At 40.5% G+C, this 24,828-nt stretch overlaps 2 protein-coding genes across 2 annotated transcripts; both read left to right on the forward strand.

Annotated features, from left to right (window-relative positions):
- Positions 1 to 337: 337 nt before the first annotated feature.
- Positions 338 to 12,153, forward strand: HRH4 (histamine receptor H4). Its single transcript, XM_051775432.1, has 3 exons — positions 338 to 3,228; positions 5,812 to 5,978; positions 8,346 to 12,153. The coding sequence occupies exons 1-3, from the start codon at positions 2,982 to 2,984 to the stop codon at positions 9,138 to 9,140; spliced, it is 1,209 nt and encodes a 402-aa protein (XP_051631392.1). The 5' UTR covers positions 338 to 2,981; the 3' UTR covers positions 9,141 to 12,153.
- A 5,875-nt stretch (positions 12,154 to 18,028) lies between these two features.
- On the forward strand, positions 18,029 to 23,968 carry LOC127464962 (histamine H3 receptor-like). Its single transcript, XM_051775434.1, has 3 exons — positions 18,029 to 18,522; positions 21,248 to 21,414; positions 23,087 to 23,968. Exons 1-3 carry the CDS (start codon positions 18,276 to 18,278, stop codon positions 23,870 to 23,872), a joined length of 1,200 nt encoding a protein of 399 aa, XP_051631394.1. The 5' UTR covers positions 18,029 to 18,275; the 3' UTR covers positions 23,873 to 23,968.
- The last annotated feature ends 860 nt before the right edge of the window (positions 23,969 to 24,828 follow it).

The following is a 24,828-nucleotide window of genomic DNA, read 5'->3' on the forward strand; positions in this document are numbered from 1 at the left end:
AGTAACTTAAAAAATGCCACCAAAATACATGATTAAAAAACAAAACAAACATGCTGATTCCTGCATTGATTTATTAAAACAGTTTTGCGAAGTTACACTGACTTGTTTGCATAGCAAAGGTCTTTTGAGTTCAACCTTAGCATTTGTACTTGTGATACTAAAAATGTCTTTCTTCTCAGGAAAGGAGATCCACACTGTGTGCGTCTTTTACTTTTTTGGTCATACAAGTATTTCTTGTTCATAGTTTGTCTTATAGATAGACTCTTTTAATGTAAAAATTTTGACATTCACTTCAAGTACTTTATTGACTTATGTATTGCAGAGTTTCTATTGCTTTTCTGAGAGTTTTGAGATGGTAGTAATTGTATTTCTGTTTGCAAGCATTTCATAAGTTTAAACTTCCTTTATTCTAAGAGGAAGATCCAACAAGGGAAGGAGGCTACAAAAATGGCTGGCAACAACTCTTAACTTTATAAATTCTGTTTGAAAATTAAAAATAAACCAAAGCAGCAGTTTTGACTATTTTTTATCAAACATTGTGAATTTGTTTAAGACATAGTCCCTACTTGTGGAAGAGTAACAAATTTCATTATCTGTCAAAAAGAAGAAAAGGAGTATGGAATTAATTTATACCTAAAGTGCAGTTGCCTGTCATAAAAATATGTCGATGAAGTATCAAACACTAGCAGGAAAAGGTGGATTGTGGCTTTTATTTTGTCTTTTGGGCCACTCGGTTGTCTAATCTCTTTATGTTACTGTTTTTGCTTTGCTATTCTGGAAGTGAATTGGGAGTATGGATGAAAACAGATTAGCCATTACTACCGACAAGGTAGCATCAGAATGATTTATTTTTCTTTGTGTCTCAAACTTCAGTGACCAGACCAAGACTTTGTATCTGCTCTCTGATTGGGCTATTTTGTTAGGCAAGTACCTTCTGAAGAACTGGTAGGTGGTTTCTCTTTCAAACAGAGACTGTAGGTAGAAGAGCCTTAATTAATTCAAGACAGTTGAGCAGTGGAGCAGAACTGTTATTCTTACAAGCTTACAAGTGGTTCTGAGACTTAACAGTTCTTATAAATGTCCTACATGTATCGGAGATCTTCCATGCTGAAATATGAAAAGGTGACGTTTTTAAAATCTACTACCCTTAACTTTTAAAAGTGAAGATGATTGTTTTAGTGCAGCATAGCAATTCTGGACTGTTTGTAATTTCTTGATACTGTAGGTAATTCAGAGTGGTGCTTCTACTGTTTTATATGTGTTCTTTTTTAATGTGGGAGAAAGAAGAAAAAAGAACATTTACTGTGGATCCTTTTCGTGTGTTCACCTGTGGTATGCATTTATTGCCTAACACGTCTGTTTAATAAAAAAATGAAAATCAGCTGTTTATTAGCTACTTTAGATATTTTTCTGTGTAGACCTGTGTTCTATACTGATTTAATCATAGTTATAGCCACACAATAATTCTTCTAAAAGCTCATTTAGTGGATCCACAGTTAAGCATATTTGTAGACTACTTGCTACACACAGGCTTTCCAAGCATAGTGTGGAAGAACTGGATATTTAAGATTTCAAGAAACCAAGTTAAATCTAAGTTAACTCCAAGAAGAAATGTTGAGGGATGGAGATGGAAAAGAATTAGGTAGCTATATATGCTTAGAAAGCACCTCAAGATTTAAGCCATTTGGCAAGGTCAGTTGGTTCTCATGAAAAACAGTGAAACTGCTGAGTTTACTCTTGAGGCTTCAGTATGGCTAGCAGAAGAAAGGCTAGTGATATTACTAAGCAGTCATGCCATAGTGTGTTTTCTGCATTACCTGGAAATGAAATAAAGCTTAAAGCAATAATGGACTTGCATGGTGGGAAGATATTTGCATGGATAATAAAGTTCTGCATTTTTTGTACTGCAGCCATCCAAACATTTAGTAAAAGCACTTGGCAAATGCTAATGAATTTGTTCCCACAACAGAAGCAAAGACATGACAGCCAGCATTTTTCAAATTTAAGTGTCTAAAATTAGACACCAAAGTGTTTTTAGAACCCATAATAAAAGTGATTGAATTTTTACAACTGTGGAATACTCACAGCTCTCTGCAAGTAGCTTCATTACTCATACAAACTATAAGCATTTGTGGAAGACACACGATTTTTCCCACCAGTGTGGGGAAAAAAAGCCTCATCCTGTTAACTGCCAAACTCTCGTTCACGTTCAGGGCATTGATATTTTAGTTCCTCGGTTCTGGTGCGGCAGCAGCTGATATTGTGTCACCGGGGTTGATGCTCAGAGTTTTGAAAGTGATTCAGTGGAAGTTTTGCAGGTGATCTCTGAGGGTTGGACCATTACTGGTTAACTGGTAAGTAATTCTATATATGGTTATTTACATCATATCAGTTTTCAGCCCTAGAGTCCACAAAAAGAAGAACAATGAAGTCAAGCATGTCTTCGGTCACCAAAAAGATACAACAGAGAGGAACCACAGACTTGCTGAATTGCAATGACACCAGATAAGCAAGGATGAAATTAGAAAATAGCTTAAATTCTCATTAAGATATGTACACAGGATTGAGAAAAAAATTCAGAAAAAATTGTCCATAATGCTAACAAGCAAAACACTTCTGGGAGGGAGGGAGGAAGGGAGGGAGGAAAGCAAGAGAGAACCTCAAATCAGCCATCCTGACCTCCACAGATAAGAATCAGGTTGCTTAAAGAAGAACTTGCATTTTAAAATACGAGCTTGAAAAAAACCCATCTTTCTTAACCAGTTACTCTTCCAGAATTATATGGTTTAAAATATCTTAAGAAAATTAGATTTATCTAACATCAAAAGCTTTTACTTTTTTCCTGTCCTGAGACAATTTTGGTTTTGATGTTTATTGGATTTTTGACCCATCTTGTTTTAGCTCCTTTTGAATCCCAACCTTTTGGATAACTCTGCCAGATACAACTTTCTTCCCAGGCTGAACTGACCGGGATACACAACATGCACAACAGCACTGCCAGAACTCTGCATGTGGCTGCAGCGTGTAATGAGACTCGGCCCACCCAGTCACCGAGCTCTGAGTTTTCCCTGGGCGTGTTGGTGCTGCTGGCTTTCCTCATGGTGTTGCTATGTCTGGTCACCATCCTTGGAAACATCCTGGTGATCCTTGCTTTCATCCTGGACAGAAACCTCAGGCATCGGAGTAACTATTTCTTTCTCAATCTTGCTGTTTCTGACTTTGCAGTGGGTAAGTCACAGTGGTGGAGGCCTGTGCTAATTGTGTCCTGGGAATCTTAGGAGAAGCACTGGGTTTTGTTTTCTGTGTGGTTTCTTCTAAGATAACTATTTCCCAAATGTTTGTAGGGGAAGGGAAAGAATTGGTGGAAGTTGCATGGTGTATTTTAGCCTATGATTTTTCAGAAAAAAATGGATGCTTTGTCAGGTAAACAGGTAATGTTTAATGTTACTGCTTCAGGATAAAATATTACTGTGTGTGAATTTTACAGAATAACAAATAATGGAAGTTGTTTATGAAGAGTTTTGATGGAAGTTTAGATAGTCCAATTACAGCATGTATTGCCTGGCAGATATTCCATACCTGATTGATATCTTCTGTTTCAGTCTGGTGTCACTCAATACAGATAATCACCTGACATTTGTGATTAAATAGTGATGAATAGTATTTTTAAACATTTTGCTATACATGCTCTATCTAGAGCAATACCTTAGGAATATGTGTTTGTAAAGGTAAATAAAAATAACAAACAGTTACTAAGAAGTTTGATTTTACATGTATATATTTGTAAATAGGGACACATTTAATTTTGAACGTGTACTGAGAAAAAGTACAATTAAGACACAAATGTGATATGTAGTTGAAGATTGATGTATTACAATATTCTGTGAAGTGTTGAGTGTCTTTGCTAAAAGTCTTATTAGATTATTGGGTGTGTAGAAGGATGGTTTTGAACAGTTGTGACTATTTCATGAAATCCATATTCTGATTTGTCATATCACAAAAAAATATTTTTAAACTGTTTTTATTCTACTATTTTTTAACCACACATTTAAAAAGAATGCTGAAAGAAAAGAAAAAACTCTACTTAAAATTTATTGCTAGTATCAGAAGTTCTGTTAGGGGCACAGATTCTAATAGTCCTTTCCTTGTGATGTCCAGATCTCATATGCTTTCCCCATATGCTTGATTTCTTCTTCCAGCTTACGTCTGCTTTGTTGTGCCACAGAGCTTTTGTTGTCTGCTGTGCAGTTGCATTATACAGGAAAAAAGCACCACAGTCAGCAGAAAAAACCCCCAAACTCTCAGTGGATAAAGTGGTGTTCTGGCATCTGGTTCACAATGTAGCACCACAGTGTACAAATACTAGCATCTAGCTGGGAAGTATGAAGTAAATAATGTACTCTGTCAAAGAAGGAAGTAGAGCTTACTTGGCATTACCTAATTTCTATAAGTTTTTGTTTCTGATATTATGTTTACCAGAATGTCTAGTTTTTAGTTCTAAATTTGGTTAAAAGCTTTGCCTACATTAGAGTCAAACTTGTTTGTATTTCCATAGCTACATAATTTAGATTTGAGGTATACCTAAATTATTCTTACTTTCTGCATGATCCTAATTGCTGAAAGCTTGCAGTCATTTGCTTATTCTTTGAACGTATCTAATCTATCTGATTTTGGCATTCAGCAACTTTTACTTTACCTCTGTGCTTCTGGACCTATAGCTGGATTTGAATAGTAATCTCTTGATTCTTAGTAGAGAGAGAATAACAGGAATTCTGTTATTTTTATGGAAATGGAGACTCTCAAGATACTCTTCAATACCTGTTACAGAGGTACACACTATTATGTAGTAAATCTAAAGTTGAAATCATAGCTTTTCTCCCCCCCGAATGGTAAAATCTATAATATGGCATTTCACTTGAAAGAACAAGCATTAGTTGCTCTATGGATGCAGTGATTCCATTCCATTGCAGCGTTCATGCTGTTCACTGCATTTCTGCATCCTAGCAAACTCCACCACTAGCTCTTCAGCCTCCCAAGGCTGCATGGTGTCTCTGTGTAGGGTGATCACCTCGAAATTCGTTAAAATAAGGTAATATTGTCACTTTCACAACATTTGTATTTAACAGCCTAAATTTAGATAACCATGGGTACGGGTGGGTCACTCATGTATGGTCCCATGTCTTAGTGTGTTCCCATAGATAATGCCCTATCAGCTCACCACTGAAAAGTGTTTATGATCAGGAATTATGATGAAAAGAAATGTTATGCTGGGTGTGTTTAATTAACTGTGCAGTTTTTGTCAGCCTTCTGATTGTATAGTTTTAAAAATTAGTCTGAAACTCAGATTGCTATAAAAAGTTACTTCTGGAACACTTTTGGACACCGTATCACGCTTCTAAGAGGATAGAAGCATGGCAGTTGGATAATTTATTGTAGAAAGCAGTTAGTGAATTATATTGGGGGAAAAGGTGTTTTTGTTTGTTTTAATTTCAGCAATTAATACAGAATAGTGTTTACTTCAGCAGGTTAAAAAGTCAGCTGCTCCTTCCTTTAGCGGGTGATATTAACAGAAGTAATAATGATACACAATAAACACAATACACCTTTCAGAGAGGTATTAATTGTAAGAATGTTACTAGTGCCTAGTTTGTAGTAAAGTTTTCATTGGTTGCATGATAATACAAAGCCTTCCATGTGGCAATTCCAGTCAGTATTGATTTACTTTTACCAGATACCACAGAAATGTTTCTATGCTTTGACAAGCACTCCCTACAGTGCTGACTGACATGTGTGCCTGTTTTATTTTCATAGGTGTTTTCTGTATGCCTTTGTACATCCCTTATGCCCTGACAGGGACGTGGCACTTGGGACAAGGCCTGTGCAAGGTTTGGCTTGTTATGGACTATCTCGTGTGCACAGCTTCAGTGTTTAGCATCGTCCTTATCAGCTACGACCGTTTCCTGTCAGTTACAAAAGCTGTAAGAATAACATTTCTAATTATAGCTTTATATATATTGGAATTTCTATGAAACTCAGAGTATTCACTATTAAGACTAGAAGCTAAATAGTCCTTCATTATTGTAGCATTTTTTTCTGAAAAATGATGATTCTTCAGTGTTGCATTGGCACTTAGAGATAGGACATTGCCTTGTCTATAATTTCGATGTTACCCTCCTGCCATCTGCATTAGAATTTATTTAATAACACTACAGAGAAGGTGGGAAGGCCAAGGTAGGAAAGGGACAGCAGGCATGTGGAAAACTTGGGCTTTGGCTGTTAGAAGAGGTGTGATGAAAACTGGATTGAGTCAAGGATATGCTTAGGCTTTATAAGAAGAGGTATGGAGGGAGATGTGGGATGGACTGGGTGAAGATCAGGTGAAGATCTGAATTACCCCAGGGGGTGATTGGCATGCGCTGCCAACAAGCAGTTGAGTGGAAACTAAGCCCTTGAAGCAGAAAGAAGAACGAATCACAATATGTGGAGAGGTAAGAGGTGTTTCTTGAGTGTTGTCATTCTTCTGCTACGGAAGATATCCAAGGTATTCAGTAATAAATATTATCATTCACCATTTCTAAGCTCTATTTGGTGTTTGGTCATAGAATCTTAGAATGGTTTGGATTGGAGGGGACCTTAAAGATAATCTATTCCAATGCTCCTGCCCCGGGCAGGTGCACCTCCCACTAGACCAGGTTGCTCAAAGCCCTATCTGGCCTGGCCTTGAACACTTCCAGGGGTGGGGCATCCACAATTTCTCTGGGCAACCTGTTCCAGTGCCTCACCACCCTGACAGCAAAGAATTTCTTCCTAATATCTAACATAAACCTACCCTCTTTCAGTTCCTTCTTGTTCTGTCACTACTTGCCCTTGTACAAAGTCCTTCTCCATCTTTCTTTTTTTTTTTGTTTTAAAGTTGAACAGTAAAGTATGAAAATACCTATATCTAAGATATTAATGAAGTTGCAGAGCTCAAAATGTGAAAAATGTAAATTAAAAGGGCCTCTGCAACCCAACTGAGATCCATGTTCTTATGCAGCTAGTGATGATCTTTGTTTACATGATCACATTCTGGTTTTCTCCTTTAGGTAATTAGAATGGAGTGAGTCCAGGAGTGTGTAACATAGGGCTGCTATCCAAAGAAAAGATACTATGCTTCTTCATAGACTTGGGATCCACTTCTGACTATGCTGCAAACCTGGCTCATGGCCAGGTGCCAGTCATTTTAGACTTAACATTTTGTGAAGTTGTTCTGAGCTTCCTATTTTCTGTCTCTAAATTGAGATGCTTGTGGTCTTGCAAATTCATTACTGCAGAACTGGAGCTGCTCACTGAGGCAATATGCTGCTTTGAGATGTAGAGGAGTCTGAATCTTCAGGCTACAGTAAAATAAAATATCTACAATAATGTGTATAACAGTGCACTACTGCTCTGTTACTTGCTGGTGAAATAGGGACAATACCCCTTGTGTCATATGAGACTGTGAAGATACTGTACATTAATATTTGTGTAGCATGCAAGTGCTACGCTAATGAATGGCATAGGAAGTGATGAGGAAGATAATAGTTCTGAGGAAAGCCTGAGATGTCAAATGTTGAACAGAATGGAGGAAATGAAATTGTCCAGCTTTTCATTAACTAATCTTCTTGTGCTCTGAAAGATGCAGGGGACTGAGACATTGCACATACTGGCTGGGCTACTACAGGGTGGTTTTAACTCCTGTATTTCCTAACTTTGAATGTCATGATTTTAATTCTTGATATGCTGTCTAGGTAAACATAAAACCATCAAGATTTTCAGTAATGCAATGAGCTTTTAACAGGTAAAGCAAATGTTAAAATAGAATATTTAAATAAAGCATATGTGTGGGATAGATTTTTCTGCTATGGCAGGAGGAAGCAGTATTAAAAATGATGTTATCTAGTGTTTGCAGTCTCACATGGCAACCTATCTAATATAGGAAGCTTCTACTTCTGCTGTGCAGGAAGGAATTCCCACAGCTGCTTTCACACTCTGCTCAACCTGGGCTAATGAATCATAAACTGATTCCTTACTAATTCCTTTACTAAGCGGTGGCAACAACCTATGTCCTTTCACACCTTGAAGTCAAATTGTACATTAACCATCATAATTTTTGCTCCTCTCCAATCCCAAGTGTTAAAATAAGTCACAGAGCTACAGTGTATGAAGAACAAGACTAAGAGTTTTTTCAGGACTGTACATAGTGAAGATGTTCTAGGTGTCTGGGGAAATTACAGAACAAATATCATATTTGACTTGCTTCTGGTTTCTTGGAGACAGTTTTTCCAAAATGTTGTCTGAATATGTGATGTCCTTTTCTCTCATAGATATCTTACAGAGCCCAGCAGGGAATAACCTCCAACCCTGCCATCAAGATGGTGGCCATATGGGTCTTAGCCTTTCTCCTCTATTGCCCAGCAATCCTCTTTTGGGAGCACATGGCAGGACACAGCGCAGTAGCGGCAGATCAGTGCTACGCCGAGTTCTTTGACAACTGGTACTTCCTCCTGTGTGCATCCACCCTGGAGTTCTTTGTGCCACTGCTCCTGGTGATCTACTTCAATATGCACATCTTCCACAGCATCCAGAGGCGCCAGAGGCAAGGCAGTGTGCAGGACTGTGAGCCTCCAAGGAGCAGCAGCCTGTCCTGGAGATTTTGCCCTTTGCCAAGGTCAGGGGCATCTTCTCCTTCCTCAGAAGCAGAGGACAGTGTTTCATCGCTAACAAGGTCTTGGAGACCAGCAGTGATGGCTAACTGTCCATCTAGAACAGAAACCAGTCCTACAGCTCTCAAAAAGAACTTTTCTGTTTCTTTCCATTCAAGGACTGGGTCAAAACTGCAGCGGGACAAAAAAATTGCGAAGTCACTTGCCATAATTGTCTGTGTGTTTGCCGTTTGCTGGGCCCCATACTCTTTATTAATGATTGTTCGTGGGGCCTGCCAAGGAAAGTGCATCCATAACTCCTTGTATGAAGCAGCCTTTTGGCTTTTATGGATCAATTCCTCTTTGAACCCATTTCTTTACCCTCTCTGTCATATGAGGTTTCGAATGGCTTTTATAAAAATATTGTGTCCCAAAAAGTTTGCAACACTGAGATCAGGTAACACACCTTCTCTTTAGAGAGTTAAAATAAATGTGTTAACAATTAGGTTCCTCTGTTATTTAGTGGTATTTTTTTATATGTATATTCAGCATAAACATAGAAAAAACCCATTTGTTTACTGCAGCAGAATTATGTATTTGCCCTGATATTGCCAATTTTTAGAATCTTGTTTTTGGTTTTGCTAGAATGGCACCAGATTAATCACCATCTAGTGCATCAAAAAGAATAAAAAATTTTGCCGGATGTCCTCTTGGCTTGTGGGTTTGAGGTAGTTTTTTTTTTCCAGTTTTTTCCCCCCTTTGTTTAATGTATAGTGCTGAAACTGTGAAAGAACTCTTTACAGATATCTCTGTAGAAGTTCACTGGAGGGAAATACCAGCTTTTGTACGTGTTGAAGTAAAATTTATGTCCTATTTGTGAACCTAAAGCTCTCAGAGAAGAAACAGTTCTGCTGCATTTTTGAAAGGTTATATAAATACTCACAGAAGCAGTATAATTTCATTTTATAAACTATTATGAATACAAGATAGTGCCCTGTAGTTATTAGAATTCCCACAGTGAGCAATATGCAAGGGAGTGGACTGCCTAATCTACCATATCTGTCCTTTTCTAATTTTAATACAGTTCATGCCTGGTGTTGCAGGACACAGTACATGTAAGTTAGTCATTCTGAATGATTTTCAGAGAATGAAATTTTGCATGGAAATGGAATTTTGAGATTGGTTATCAAAATTGTCGCAGACATAAATGGTTGTTAGTCTTTTCACCCATACTGTCTTTTGTCCTGACACTCTCTTTGGTCATGCTTAAATGATATTTAGTGCCAGATCTGTGCAGTATTTGATGGCCTGAAAGATAGGCCAGGCTTGGGTGCATGATCACATTCCTGTTGAATTAGCAGAGCAAGCAATGCTAAGTTCATGCTGGATTTATCATTTTGGCTGTCTGTGCGAGAATAGACAATAGCCTCTCCAGTGTGAAGCTTTGCAAGTGCAAAGGTATTCCATCAAAATGTCTGGAACAAATTTGATCTGACAGAGTGATTTTTATACTAGATCAGTCTTTGTGCCCTATTACTGTGACATTATATGGATTTTCTCTGCCACAGAACAACTATCAAACTGGATTTTTTTATCAGTGAGCGAGGGCTGTATTCAATGCTTGAGAATGGGATTTACAGAGGTCTGAAAGCTGACACAGAGGTGTCTTAAGCAGCTGTTAACAAATAAAGCAGTTGAATGTGCAGTGCTGAAGGAAGTGGGTAGATGTGTTGGAGAAGGCAATGGAGCTTGATTACAACCCATTCCATGTGCCAGACCTTCTTACCTTGTGTTGAGTGTTGCAACTCACCTAGAAGGCTTTCGTGGATGGGTGAGAGTCACTAGTTAAATTTTTTTCTCTCCTTTTATGTAATTTTCTTCCTCTTTGTGTGTGTATATGCATAGATATAAATGTATAAAATATGGGAAGAGAAATCTGATGCACAGAACAATGAAGAGCAGTAATCCATTTAAATAGTTTTTAAATTAATTTGAAAATGGCTGTAGAAGTATTGCAACAGCACAGTACTCCTTTGCAAGCACAATTCAAATGCATATAAGCAGCTTAATCATAGCACAAAAGTTGATGGCTTTGAAGAGCTAAAATGTCATTCTATTCAGAGGTCTGGAACTGAAGACTTCTCTTGATAGTTTTCACACTGGTGGATGATTATCTTTCAACATTCATCCTCTTTATGCTTTCTTGCTTCACATGGATAGTGTTCTGGATTGTGAGCCTGATTTCTAACAGAGATACAGCTTCAGGAGGAGGTCATTGATTCAGCACAGCTGTTTTTACTGTCACGAGCTAAGGTGCTGGCATAGATTTTGTGCAGTTTTTCACAGAATCACAGAATCTTTTCTGTGAGGCTTAAAAAATCCAAACACACACACAGAGTTAAAACATTTATGGAATAGCTGGTGCACTAAGCATCTGTTAAACAGATAAACTGAAGGTAGGCCCAAAATGGGAAAGTATTTGAGTTGCCTGGTTTTCTATCCCTATGCTTTTAATATAAATATTCGGATTGCATTTTGTAATTAAAGAATGTGTTGCTTGTTTTGGAAAAATTACCTACAGAATTATTGACTAGGTAAACTGAATCCACATTGTGCAGTGCTGGGAAACTAGTTTGTCAGGGAGTTTGCCAGGGAGAACAATTTGAAACAACATAAAATAGGGAAGCTACTGGAGATCAATGTTCTTTAGTTTCTGTATTACACACAGTGTTCAAACTGTTTTGTCCCACCATTCCTGTATGCTAGAAGAATTTGTTATATTTTTCTAATTGTTGAAAATTTTGCTTAGTGCTCACAGGGTAGGTCAAGCACTTGGTGGCTTTGCTCACATCATTAAAGCTGTCTTAGTCAAGGTGGCATTGTGAGTCTTCTCCCTATTGGACATTTTCCAGAGTTATGATAAGATACTTACTCAGCATCTGTTCTTATAACCTGACTCAAAGGGGCTTTGTTTGCCAAAGGGTTTTCTAAACCAAGTCTCTATCCAGTCACCCATTTCACATCCTTGAATTTTCTTCTGTCTTTGCAGATGTCCAATAGACCTTGTAAATACACAGTTACAGTCGGTATATTACTCTGTGAGGTTCAACTCAAAATACAGCAGTGTTTTTCTAAGTTAACCCTCTCAGGTTTTAAAAAACATCCAACAAATAAAACATACACGTTGGAAGAAATTGTGTTATCTTTTAGTTGGTTGGTTTTTTTCTTGAACAGGTATTGAATCTGAAGGATTCTCCTAATGTCTATGTCCTTTATGTTCCAAAGGAAGGACCACATAGATTTCTCCCTCAGCCCCGTGAAGGACTATGATTAAAACTTCAACATTTGATTTATTCTCTAATTTAAAAAGCAGATGACTACTCTCCCCTTGTCCACTAATCTAGTACTTTTGTCAAAGAAGACCACCAAGTTGCTCAGGCATGATTTACACTTGGTAAGTCCATGCTGACTGTTTCCAGTCATCTTTTTATCTCCCAGGTTCTCAGAAACACCTTCCAAGAGGACTCGCTCCATTATTTTCCTAGGGAATAAAGAGAATCTGACCTTTTGTCCTTGTGGTAACATTTGAAGATGGTTGCAACATTTGTCTTTCTTCAGTTGTTGGGAATTTCCCTTCATCTCCATGACCATTCAAAGGGGATAGAAAGTGGCCTTGCAAGGGTGGTAACTGGTTCTCTTGTCAGCCTTGAGTGTAGCCCATTGGGTCCAGAGAGGAGCATAAGGGTGGAAATCCCAAGTTAAGAGTGAAATCAGCAGCCCAGCTGAAGTGCATGTACACCAATGGACACAGCATAGGTAACAAACAAGAGGAGCTGGAAGCAATCGTGAAGCAGGAAAGCTATGAGATAGTTGCCATCACGGAAATGTGGTGGGATGACTCACATGACTGGAGCACTGCCATGGATGGCTACAAGATCTTCAAAAGGGACAGACAAGGTAGGAGAGGTGGAGAGGTGGCTCTATACGTTAGAGTCTCTTGACTCTGTGTAACTTGAAGTCAGTAACAATAAGGTTGAGTACCTGTGGATCAAAATCAGGGGGAAGGCCAACAAGGCTGACATCCTGGTGGGAGTCTGTTACAGACCACCCAACCAGGATGATGAGGGTGATGAATTATTCTACAAGCAGCTGGCGGATGTCTCAAAATCACCAGCCTTGTTCTCATGGGTGACTTTAACCAGCTGGATGTCTGCTGGGAACTCCAGACAGCGGAGAAGAGGCAGTCTAGGAGATTCCTAGAGTGTATAGAGGATAATTTCCTGCTCCAGCTGGTAAATGAGCCTACCATGGATGGGGCCCCACTAGACCTGGTGGGAGATGTGGTGGTCGGAGGCCATCTGGGGCACAGGGACCATGAAATTATAATAGAGTTTTCAATACTCAGGGATGCAAGGAGGGCCATCAATAAAACCTCTATGCTGAACTTCCACAGGGCAGATTTCGGCCTATTCAGAAGACTAGTTCAGAGAGTATCTTGGGAAACAGCCCTGGAAAACAAAGGGGTCCAGGAGGGATGGACATGCTTTAATAAGGAAGTCTTGAAAGCACAGGAGCAGGCTGTCTCAGTGTGCCAAAAGGCAAGCCGGCGGGGAAGACGACCGGCCTGGCTGAACAGGGAGATTTTGAAGGAAATTAGGGTAGAGAAGAGAGCCTACCAATTATGGAAAAAAGAGCTGGCTACTCAGGAAGAGTTTAGGAATACAGTTAGGTCATGTAGAAAGAAAATTAGAGAGATGAAGGTATAACTTGAACTGAATCTTGCCACTTCTGTGAAGGATAGCAAAAAGTCCTTCTACAGATACATCAATAGCAAAAGGAGGGGCAAGGAAAACCTCCATTCTTTATTGGACATGGGCAGGAATATAGTTATCAAAGATGAGGAAAAGGCTGAGGTATTTAACACCTTCTTTACCTCCATTTTCAACAGTAAGACAGGTTGTCCTGAGGACAGCTGGCTTCTGGGGCTTGTAGAAAGAGATAAGAATCTGAATAGCCCCCCTGTAATCCTGGAGGAAACAGTTTGCAACCTGCTGAGCCACTTGGATCCCCACAAGTCTATGGGACCAGATGGGATCCACCCATGGGTGATGAGGGAGCTGGCAGAAGAGCTCACCAAGCCACTCTCCATCATCTACCAACAGTCCTGGCTCACTGGAGATGATTGGAAGTTGGCAAATGTCAAGCCCATCCACAAAAAGGGCTGGAAGGAGGACCCAGAAAACTACAGGCCCGTCAGCCTGACCTCAGTGCCTGGCAAGGTTATGGAGCAGATCATCCTAAGTGCAATCACACAGCACCTACAGGATGGACAAGGGATCAGACCCAGCCAGCACAGGTTTAGGAAGGGCAGGTCCTGTCTGACCAACTCGATCTCCTTTTATGATCAGGTGACCCGCCTGGTGGATGAGGGGAAGGCTGTGGATGTGTCTACCTGGATTTCAGCAAAGCCTTTGACACCATCTCCCACAGCATATTCCTGGAAAAGCTGGCAGCCCACGGCTTGGACAGGGGCACTCTGTGCTGGGTTAGGAACTGGCTGGAGGGCCGGGCCCAGAGAATGGTGGTGAACGGTGCTGCATCCAGTTGGCAGCCAGTCACTAGTGGTGTCCCCCAGGGATCAGTGTTGGGCCCAGTCCTGTTTAATATCTTTACTGATAATTTAGATGAGGGGATTGAGTCCACCATCAGCAAATTTCCAGATGACACCAAGTTGGGGGAGTGTCAATCAGCTGGAAGGCAGGAGGGCTCTGCAGAGGGACCTGGACAGCCTGGAGAGTTGAGCTGATTCCAAGGGGATGAGGTTCAACAAGGCCAAGTGCCGGGTCCTGCACTTGGGTCACAACAAACCCCCTGCAGTACTACAGGCTGGGCACAGAGTGGCTGGAGAGCAGCCAGACAGAGAAGGACCTGGGAGTTTGGATTGACAGGAAGCTGAACATGAGCCAGCAGTGTGCCCAGGTGGCCAAGAAGGACAATGGCATCCTGGCCTGGATCAGGAACAGTGTGGCCAACAGGACCAGGGAAGTGATTCTCCCCCTGTACTCAGCACTGGTGAGGCCACACCTGGAGTACTGTGTCCAGTTCCAGGCCCTTCAGTTCAGGGAGGATATTGAGGTACTGGAGCAGGTCCAGAGAAGAGCAACAAGGCTGGTGAAGGGACTTGAGCACAAGTCCTATGAGGAGAAGCTGAGGGAACCGGGATTGTTCAGTCTGGAGAAGAGTAGGCTCAGGGGAGACCTCCTCACTCTCTACAACTCCCTGAAAGGAGGTTGTAGCCAGGTGGGGTTGGTCTCTTCTCCAAGGCAGTTATCAGTGAGACAAGGGGGTATGGTCCTAAGATGTGCCAGGGGAGGTTTAGGTTAGATATTAGGAAAAAATTCTTTACAGAGAGGGTAATCAGGCATTGGAATGGGCTGCCCAGGGAAGTGGTGGATTCTCCGTCCCTGGAGGTTTTTAAGATGCGACTGGATCTGGCACTTAGTGCCATGGTTTAGTGACTACAGTGGTAGTGGGTCAAGGGTTGAACTTGATGATCTTGGAGGTCCCTTCCAACCCAGCTGATTCTATGATTCTATGACTCTTATAGGTCAAGTCCCCCTAAGTAATTGTGCCTTATTCTCACCTGCTCCTGACAGGTCTCCTCCTTGAACTTGTTCACTTAGCATGGAGAAAAGGGAGATCTAGTTAGTGAAGAATGAAGCAAAGATTGCACTGGGTACCTCAACCTTCTCTGCACCTGCTATTATGAGGTCACTGGCCCCATTCAGCAAAGCACCTGCATTTTTCTTATTCAGTGTTTTACTGTTAATGGGGGGCTGAAGTTCTTTATGTTGTCCTTGATGTCCTTTACAAGCATCAATTCTAGATGAGCTTTTGTTTTCCTAACATCATTCTTATATGGCCAGGCAACATTCTAAAATATCTCCTTTGTAGCTTGTCCCTCCTTCACACTCCTCCACACTGATTTTTTGCATTGCCCTGGTTAGCCACTGTCCTGATACATCTGCTTGTTTTCTTGAGAATTGGGATGGGCCTTTCTTGTGCATGAAGGTTGCTGTCCTTAGAGGCCTGCAACTTCCCTGACCTCCTTTGCTTTCAGACCTGCCTCTTATGGGATCCCACCTACCAGTTTCCTAAACCAAAGTCTACTCACCTGGAGTCCATGGTCTGTACTGCTACTCTCCTTCCTTACCCCCTCTAGGATCTTGAATTCCACTACCTCATCATCACTACAGCCAAATCTGGCACTTATAACACATCCTGAACCAGCTTCTCTTTGCCAGCCAATCCAGCTCTGTGTCACCCCTGTTGGCCCATGCAGTGCTTGTATCTGAAAGTTCTCCCTGACACCCTCCAGGAACCTTGTTTGCTGCTTGTACCTGCTGTGTTGCACTTCCAGCAGATGCCATGAACTCTAGAGTCCTACACAAGAAACAGGTCCCGTGATCCAGAAGCTTCCTTGATTTGCTTAAAGAAGACTTCATCACCTCCCTGCCTTGATCAGAGTGCTGTGCAACACGGTCCCATTACAATGTAACCCATGTCAAGTGTGCTTTGTGACTGCACAGGAAGCTCTAATTCCTCTGGTACTGTCATGGGTGGGAGTGGAAGGCTTAGACAAGGTTATTAAAGAAGCCCTGCCATTGGGTTACAAGGTGCAGAAAGGACTCGCTTTCTAAACTCCTTCTCAGAGAGGAATTTAGGTGCAGCTGAATCCTGTCTTAGCCTTGAATTGTGTTAATGGTTTAAATTTAAGGAATTATAGAGGTGTGATTAAATCACTTTGTCCTGCAGGTTTTAATAATGGCAAATCGGCTATATTTGCTTAAAATGAATTATTTATTGTGACAAATGAACCGACGGGTGAACAGACAAATTATCCAAATCAGAATTATTTACTATACGGTATAAAGGCTAAGAACCTACTCGCAGAGTATAATATAGCATAAGGTAGTATAGTGTACTGTATCAAAGCAATTATATTAAAGCAATTGTATCAAAGCTAGCAAAAGAAACAATCATTAAGTAGAGATTGATATAACTTACCATACGAGATAGTGGGCAGATCTGTCTCTTTCTCTTAACCTCGGGGGAGTATGCATGAAGGGGTGTCCCTGCTTCATGGGAGAAGCTCCACACTTCAAGGAAGTACGTGGAAGAATCTGCTATATGAAAGTTGGGCGGGGCTTTTATAGTTATAAAGTGGTGGACTGGTAGTCACAGATTTACAGACCAGCAATTAGCTTAATCTGTCAAATCCTGCTTCAAAAAGCAGGATGTGCATTTGAAGTTTGGTGAACCAGGCTGGTTTTAGCATAATTCAACACCAAAACACAACTTGGTGCCAGCTGTAGCTCTCCACAGATAACTTGCATGATAGCTTGCATTGTATGCATTCTTTGATCGGATTCTAGGCCTTATCCAGGTAGGCCATCCTGCCACAAGTGCATTTCCCAGGCTGCAGTTGTGCACACCCCTCCCCTAAGGCAGGTGTCTCTTTGCTACATTTTAACATTCCTGAGGTCTCTTGTGTTCCTGTTGCCCTACACCTTTGGCTTTAATTACTCTTTATACTATAATTCCCTTTGTTCAGCAAGACAGGATCAGAGCACTGTACCTCTCCTCCCTACATCTTGCCCACCTTCTCTTTCCTTGTTACTTGTCCTACACCTCCTCAAGCACCCAGCATTTCGGCTGCAGTTAGAAATGCTGGTCGCACGGTGTGCCATGCTGCTACAGAGCCATTGAGCTGCAGGCAGCAGTCACAGCCATGGCCCGACAACTGCTGTGCACCCCTACCAAAATAAGTGGAATTGTGATGAGGAATGGATATGTTTTCTCACACCTGCAGAGGGCTAAGGGTTTGGTGCTCTTTGGAGTGGAAGCTTACCAGGAATTACTTGGAAGTAGAGGATTAGATTTAGAAGTGGGCCATATTTCTAAAGACCTGCAAAGTCCAGATACTTGGTTTGCCCTGCTCAGGGCTAGGTTTGCTTCTGATTAGGAAGAGCTGAAAGGGTATTGGTGATGCTTCTGTTATGTATAACTGCATTTTAACTGCTCTGTAACCAGCAGCATTAACATCTCTCTGTTCTTAACCGTAAAATTTAATAAGGGGTGTAGCAGCAAGTGTAAAAGTGCCTACATTTTACTGTAACAGAAATAGAATTGTAATAATTTAAATCCCATTGACCATGGTGGAAGTGAAAATGAGATCTGGTTTTAGCTTCTGCAGAATTCAATGTATAAAACTGCTTACACAATGCTAATATGCAAACTGCTTGACTGTGAAAGAAATAGCTTTTTTGACCTCAGTAGATAAGGATCTGTATTCAGGAAAGAAACAGATAATCTACTTCAAAGTGTGCACTTACTGCTGCTTATGAGGTGTCTTTTTTCAGACCAATAGGTGCATTTGGATCAAGAAATGTTAGAGACTCCAGGTCTTGAAGTCTTGTGTTCCATCATTTTGATATTGTGAATTTTTTTGAATGGGTCAGTATTCAGCCCAGCCTGTTAATAGACTTGTCTTTTGGATAACTCTGCCAAATACAGCTTTCTTCCCAGGCTGAACTGACCGGGATACACAACATGCAGAACAGCACTGCCGGAACTCTGCATGTGGCTGCAGCGTGTAATGAGACTCGGCCCACCCAGTCACCGAGCTCTGAGTTTTCCCTGGGCGTGTTGGTGCTGCTGGCTTTCCTCATGGTGTTGCTATGTCTGGTCACCATCCTTGGAAACATCCTGGTCATCCTTGCTTTCATCCTGGACAGAAACCTCAGGCATCGGAGTAACTATTTCTTTCTCAATCTTGCTGTTTCTGACTTTGCAGTGGGTAAGTCACAGTGGTGGAGGCCTGTGCTAATTGTGTCCTGGGAATCTTAGGAGAAGCACTGGGGTTTATTTTCTGTGTGGTTTCTTCTAAGATAACTATTTCCCAAATGTTTGTAGGGGAAGGGAAAGGAATGTGTTTTAGCAGGCAACTATGCCTCAAAATATGTTATAACGAGAAATGGATCCCTTTTCATAGAAATGCTTTTAATGTTTCTTCAGGAAAAAGAACCAAGTATTACATGTAAATACTAACTAAAGGAAAAATGTTCTTTTGCTACAGTTTGTGATTTGCCCTTGCCCCTCCTGTAAGATTGTTCATCACACGCTTCAGAATATCCTTATTTTTGACAGTGTAATTGTTTTCTTATACAGCTATGTGTGATACATCCAGGCAAATGTATTACTTCTCTACATAGTACTAATGACTTTTGAATGTATTGCACTACAACAAAATAGTTTACCACCGGGACTTTTTACTGGCTTCAACTTAGCACAGGCTATTGATCCAGTGGGTTGTTCGATATCAGTAATACCTTGATGACATCTCCCATCTGTATTCCTTATTGGTCCCCTCTTCCCATAGTGACATTGCAGAACTCCAGAAGAATTGGTCACTGGAGGTGCCGTGGATCCAGTCCTGACTGGTGGTGCCAAGTGAGGAGGTGGGGGTGTGAATGTCTTGTGCAGTACTCCTCCATGGTTCAGGCCAGGGAAACAGCCCACACAGCAGAGAAAGCCTGACAAAACCATGGTCCTGTGGCAGATGTGCCAGCAAGATGTGCAAGCATCTTGACTTGAGGCTAGCAAAGAGGTATTTCTGCATACAAGTACTTTGTCTTCTGGACAGTCACAGAGACCAGTATTCACTGAATCACGAAAAAGGAAATAGCCCTCATCGACCCACTGCACATCTGGCAATACAGTCTTCCCTAAATGCTGTTCCTTTGTCAGTGCTCTGTAGTGAAGTGTATTAGTCTAGCCTTTAAGGTTTTCCTTTATTTCTGCCATTTATAACCGGTGGTGCCTTATTCTGGGACTCGCCCTCTGGTGCAGAAAACAAATGATGCATCTGCTGAAGCCTTTGTTTTCCTGCCCAGGCAGCTGGAGCTGCTATTTCATAGCTCAGGTCTTCTGCAAAAGTCTGGTTTTCCTCATATCTCATAGTGTAGTCAAGAGATGCAAACATCTTCCTTCTGCATCAGTTCTTCTTTGTGGCTGGTGCCTCATGTAGTCTTAAATCAGCCAAGAGGAAATGATTGGTATCAGTATTACACTAGCCTATATAGACAATGTAAATCTAAGATTTTGTGTTTGGTATTGGTCAGGAAATACTTTATTTTCTGAAGTTGCTGGGTTTTTATTTAATTTTTTTTTTTAATTTTAAATTTTTTTTGTTTGTTTCATTTTGTCATTTTTGTTTGTTTGTTTATTGTTTTGGTTTTGTTTTTTAATTTATTAAAAGTTTGGAATCTTTCCAGGGATGTGGCTCATGTCTTTTGCATCCACTAATTAGTAAAAGTGAGAATAGTTTGAAATATAAATGCTTAAAACCTGGTTCTTGCCTCTATATTTATATCTATGGCCAAACCCAGTAATTTCTTTTTGACATGAAAGCAAACATTGATCCCATAGAAGTTGACGAGAACAGTAGCTGTCATCAGCAACTATGGAAAATGAGTATTTTGTACAGAAGTGTTGCTGTTGTATCTAGGGTATGTGTTAAACAAGCCATCATTATTGAAAGAGCTGTACACATTTCCCTGTTGATAGCAGTCTGTCAGCTCATTGCCCAGAGGTTTATAGTCAGTAGGCCACATAGCCTGGTAATGTTCAGTAGCTTCTAAGGTCTTGATGGACATACCAAGAAAAGAATAAGCTGGAGAGTTTAAAATGAATCTTGAAGCTGCATATAACTTTCTATTTGTCTCTGGTAGATCAGCATTTCCAGGAATGTCGTATCAGATGTTGCACCACACTTTTGAAAGAATATTAGAGGTGAAATGAAGAAGTTGCTGGGTTAAAAATGAAAGACAAACATGATTTTCTTAATTAAGTACTTCTGTTGAAGGCCTTTTGGACAAAAACCCCCAAATTTAACAGCAAAAAAATGGTTCTGGAGTTATTCTCAGGTGGAGAACAAGGACAAGATTAAAACACTCCTTAAAAATGGGAGTTTCATTCTTCTGCTGTGTCTGTTCTATCTCTGGTAGAAGACGTTTCCAAACACCACACAGACTGTCCAATACATTGTCTTTAGCTTGCAAATGCTAACCAATCTTACAATAAAAACTGCCATTGGCAACAGCTGTAGATATGCCTGGGGGAAAGCTCTAAAAGACAAAAGACTAGAGGAAATACAGCGATGAGGTTACATGTCAGAATGCAACCACAGCGCATATATGCTGCAGCACTAATTATGTACCTTTAGAGAGTGTAAATTGGCTAGACTGCAGTTTTCTTCTTCAGTAGATCCTTCTTTGCTGGTTTGCTTTGAGCTTGTTTCCAGCAATCAGCAATACATAAATTGCACTAAGATCTAATACATAGAAAGTCACCACCAGATTTCATGAGAATTTATGAATTTCTGTATATAAATCATATATCCACCCTAATCGATTTGTTAATTTCTTTTACCCAAATTCCATAATAATGTGTCTCTCTACTTCCAGGAATACTGTTTGCAGTCCATAAGAACTGCATGGTGTCTTTGTGGTTGCTTTCCACAGGTGTGTTCTGCATACCTCTCTACATCCCGTACAGCCTGACGGGAAAATGGCACTTGGGAAGAGGCATCTGCAAGCTCTGGCTAGTTATGGATTATCTCCTGTGCACAGCTTCAGTATTTAACATTGTTCTTATCAGCTATGACCGTTTCCTGTCAGTTACTCGAGCCGTAAGTACCCTGTTTACAGCTTCTCTGATTTTTTTTGTGGGAGGATTATATTCATCAACCTTTGCTATGTTTGTGAGTATAAGCCCAAAATTTAATTGAGATAATAGCTCTCAAAAATATACTGACACGTGGAGACTATTAGATATTTGCACCTAGATTGGATGAATATTCCTCACTGAGCATGCTCTAGCACAGAGCTAGTCAACCAGGACTTTTCTCACAATTTCTGCTTCACGTTGTGCTACTGCTTGAGGAAAAGCAGGCTAAGGGGTAAAAAGGGTAAGGCACGAGACTAGTAAAAAAGAGGCAAGGAAAGAGGAAATCGAGAGTAAACTGGATTTGGGTTTGGATGTAAAATCAGGAATGGGAGGAAAAGGCAGTGAAGCTAAGGCAGTGAAATAAAGGACATCAGGGAGGATGTCTAGACCTGAGATGTGGCCACAAATGATCCTGGAGAAGACTGGGAGCAAGAGCAAACAGGCAGAGAATGGGACAAGGGGTAGAATGTAATGATGGCCTGTAGAAATGTGGCAATAAAGTCCTCTTGGAGCAGAATCCCAAACTTCAGATGCACTCTGTCTCTGCTTTCTTCATAGCATCCTACACATGTTGTGTGTGCTTTATGTCTCAGGTAATAAAAATGGATGCTGGCATTTCTCACCAACTGTGCTGTTAGCTCAAGTGGCAGGGAATGTCAGGGAGAACTAAAGGTTCCAGCTCTTTTGTGATGTATGAGACTGTCAACATAACATCATACAATAGCATTTCAGTCTTATTTTTGTCAGTTGTAATTAATTCCACTTATTATAATTGCCTTTATATTAAGTTTTATTATTTTATTTTATTTTAAGGAAAAAGTCTGGGAAATCAAACACCAAAACATCTGGTATGTAAGAAATGTTACACTGGAAAGCCAAAGACTCAGCATTTACAAAATGCAAAATTCAGAGCACCTGCATGAATATGACATTAACTCGAGCTTGTGTTTTCAATTGGATATCTAAGCTTCCAGAATTGTTTACTCTGTCATCCTGGGAAAGGGGTGGAACAGGATGTGAACTGCAATATACCTCTCTGTCTACAGCATATAGTGGAAAATAGGTACTAGTTCTGGAGTGGTCGGAGAAGGAAGAAAAGGGGTGATTTTGTAGTTTCATCAGCTAAGGGCTGCATTGCAGAGCTGGAATCTATTCCCTCATTCTCATGAAGTGTCCAATAAGCAATTTTCTTAAAGGTGGGTGTTAAATCTATGTGCCACATTTTCTGTTGATTTCTGTGATGCATGTAGCATTATTTGTTTGCAAAATACTGCAAAAAGCACTGCAATTGCCAGTGAATGGGAGTTATGCTCTGAACAACTATAAGATACTAATAACTCTGGAACTTCAGATCACAAGGTGTCTCAAACAAGGCATACCAAATTACTAGGTACTGATGGATGATCATGTTTCATACCCTGGACCATGATCCTTGTACAGCTACACTAACCTGTAGAGAGACAACCCTATGCTATGTCAGCATCAATGAATTAAACATGCTTGGGTGAACTGCAGCTGATCAGCAGAGTCACAGCTCTAAATTACCAAGCACTCTGATGACTTCTTCTGCTACTTCCCTTGTTTCCAAAATGTATCTCAAAAATCTGACCTTTTTCTTTCTTTTTCCCTTGCAGGTATCTTACAGAGCCCAGCAGGGAATAACCTCCAACCCTGCCATCAAGATGGTGGCCATATGGGTCTTAGCCTTTCTCCTCTATTGCCCAGCAATCCTCTTTTGGGAGCACATGGCAGGACACAGCGCAGTAGCGGCAGATCAGTGCTACGCCGAGTTCTTTGACAACTGGTACTTCCTCCTGTGTGCATCCACCCTGGAGTTCTTTGTGCCACTGCTCCTGGTGATCTACTTCAATATGCACATCTTCCACAGCATCCAGAGGCGCCAGAGGCAAGGCAGTGAGCAGGACTGTGAGCCTCCAAGGAGTAGCAGCCTGTCCTGGAGATTTTGCCCTTTGTCAAGGTCAGGGGCATCTTCTCCTTCCTCGGACGCAGAGGACAGTGTTTCTTCTTCCATGAGACCAAAGAAAGAGTCTTTGGTAACCAACTGCTCATCTCCATCAAGAGGGAATTCTGTTACTCTAGAAAATGAATTTTCTGTTTCCCTCTGTTCAAAGACTAGGTCAAAACTGCAGCAGGACAAGAAAATTGCAAAGTCACTTGCCATAATTGTCTGTGTGTTTGCCATTTGCTGGGCCCCATACTCTTTATTAATGATTATTTGTGGGGCCTGCCAGGGAACTTGTGTCCATAATGCCCTGTATGAAGCAACTTTTTGGCTTTTATGGATCAATTCCTCTCTGAATCCATTTCTCTACCCTCTATGTCATGTTAAATTTAGAATGGCTTTTCTGAAAATATTAAGTCCCAAAAAGTTTGCCACATTGAGATCAGGATCTTTTTAGAAGGAAAAAAGAAAAAGAAGAGCTGGATGAGGAATGTAAATTGCCACAGTTTGAAATTAGATTTAGTCTCTTCCAAGAGACTAGTCTAGTTGGAAAATCTAAATAAGCCTTCTGTGAAATGTGAAATGTCCTCCTTCAGACAAACATGCATGCCCAAGGTTTATGGACTTTTCCCAGCTATTTCAATTGGCCACTTCAAGGCTATTGCCTCTATCTGACTTTGCCTAGTAGTCTATCCACTTTATCTTAATTCTGGTTGCTGAAGATACTCTCTTCAGTTGCACTACAACTTATATTTGTGTTTATGTTTGATATTAGTTAAAAATATCCAATGAAATTGGGTATTTGCTGTAGTATTCTAAAGTTACTACCTTCTCTGTTCTATTTCTTTTTAACAATTTGTATTGCATTCAGAATCTAATTCTTCCCTACATCAAACATCCAGTTAAGTTATGAGTTTTATTGCCAGACACCTAACAGGATTATTTAGTTTCACTAAAGGGTTTTGGCCATTTTTCAAAAACTCGAGTGTATGTGTTCCCTGTAGAAGAGCATTACTCTGTGTATATGCTCAGATGCAGCAGTAGAGAATTTAGGTGTGTAAAGCATTTATGTGAATGTCCAGCTATTCTTCAAGAAACAAGCCTTCTATGGCTGTAGTTTTGAGAGATCATAGGAAAGCATAGTATTTGTTCTTACTCCTTGAGGGTTAAAATCCACTGCTGCTGGCTGAGGGAAGGTGTGGTGGTGCATCCCAACTTCCTCATGGGCAACACTGTGATCTGAGAAATGTTCATTAGGCCTCAGCTGAAGATGGGATACAACAGATGAAAATAACATAATGCGAAGAATGAATGAAAGAAATATATAATTAAAAAAAAAAAACAGACCAAAAGGGAAGAATCTTAATTCTGCTATTTTTAAAATTTTTAAAATACTAGGAAACACTGATGGAT

The sequence above is a fragment of the Manacus candei genome, unplaced genomic scaffold (assembly GCF_025592945.1).
Source record: "Manacus candei isolate 608988 ecotype Guabito, Panama unplaced genomic scaffold, ASM2559294v1 h1tg000008l, whole genome shotgun sequence".
NCBI lineage: Eukaryota > Metazoa > Chordata > Aves > Passeriformes > Pipridae > Manacus > Manacus candei.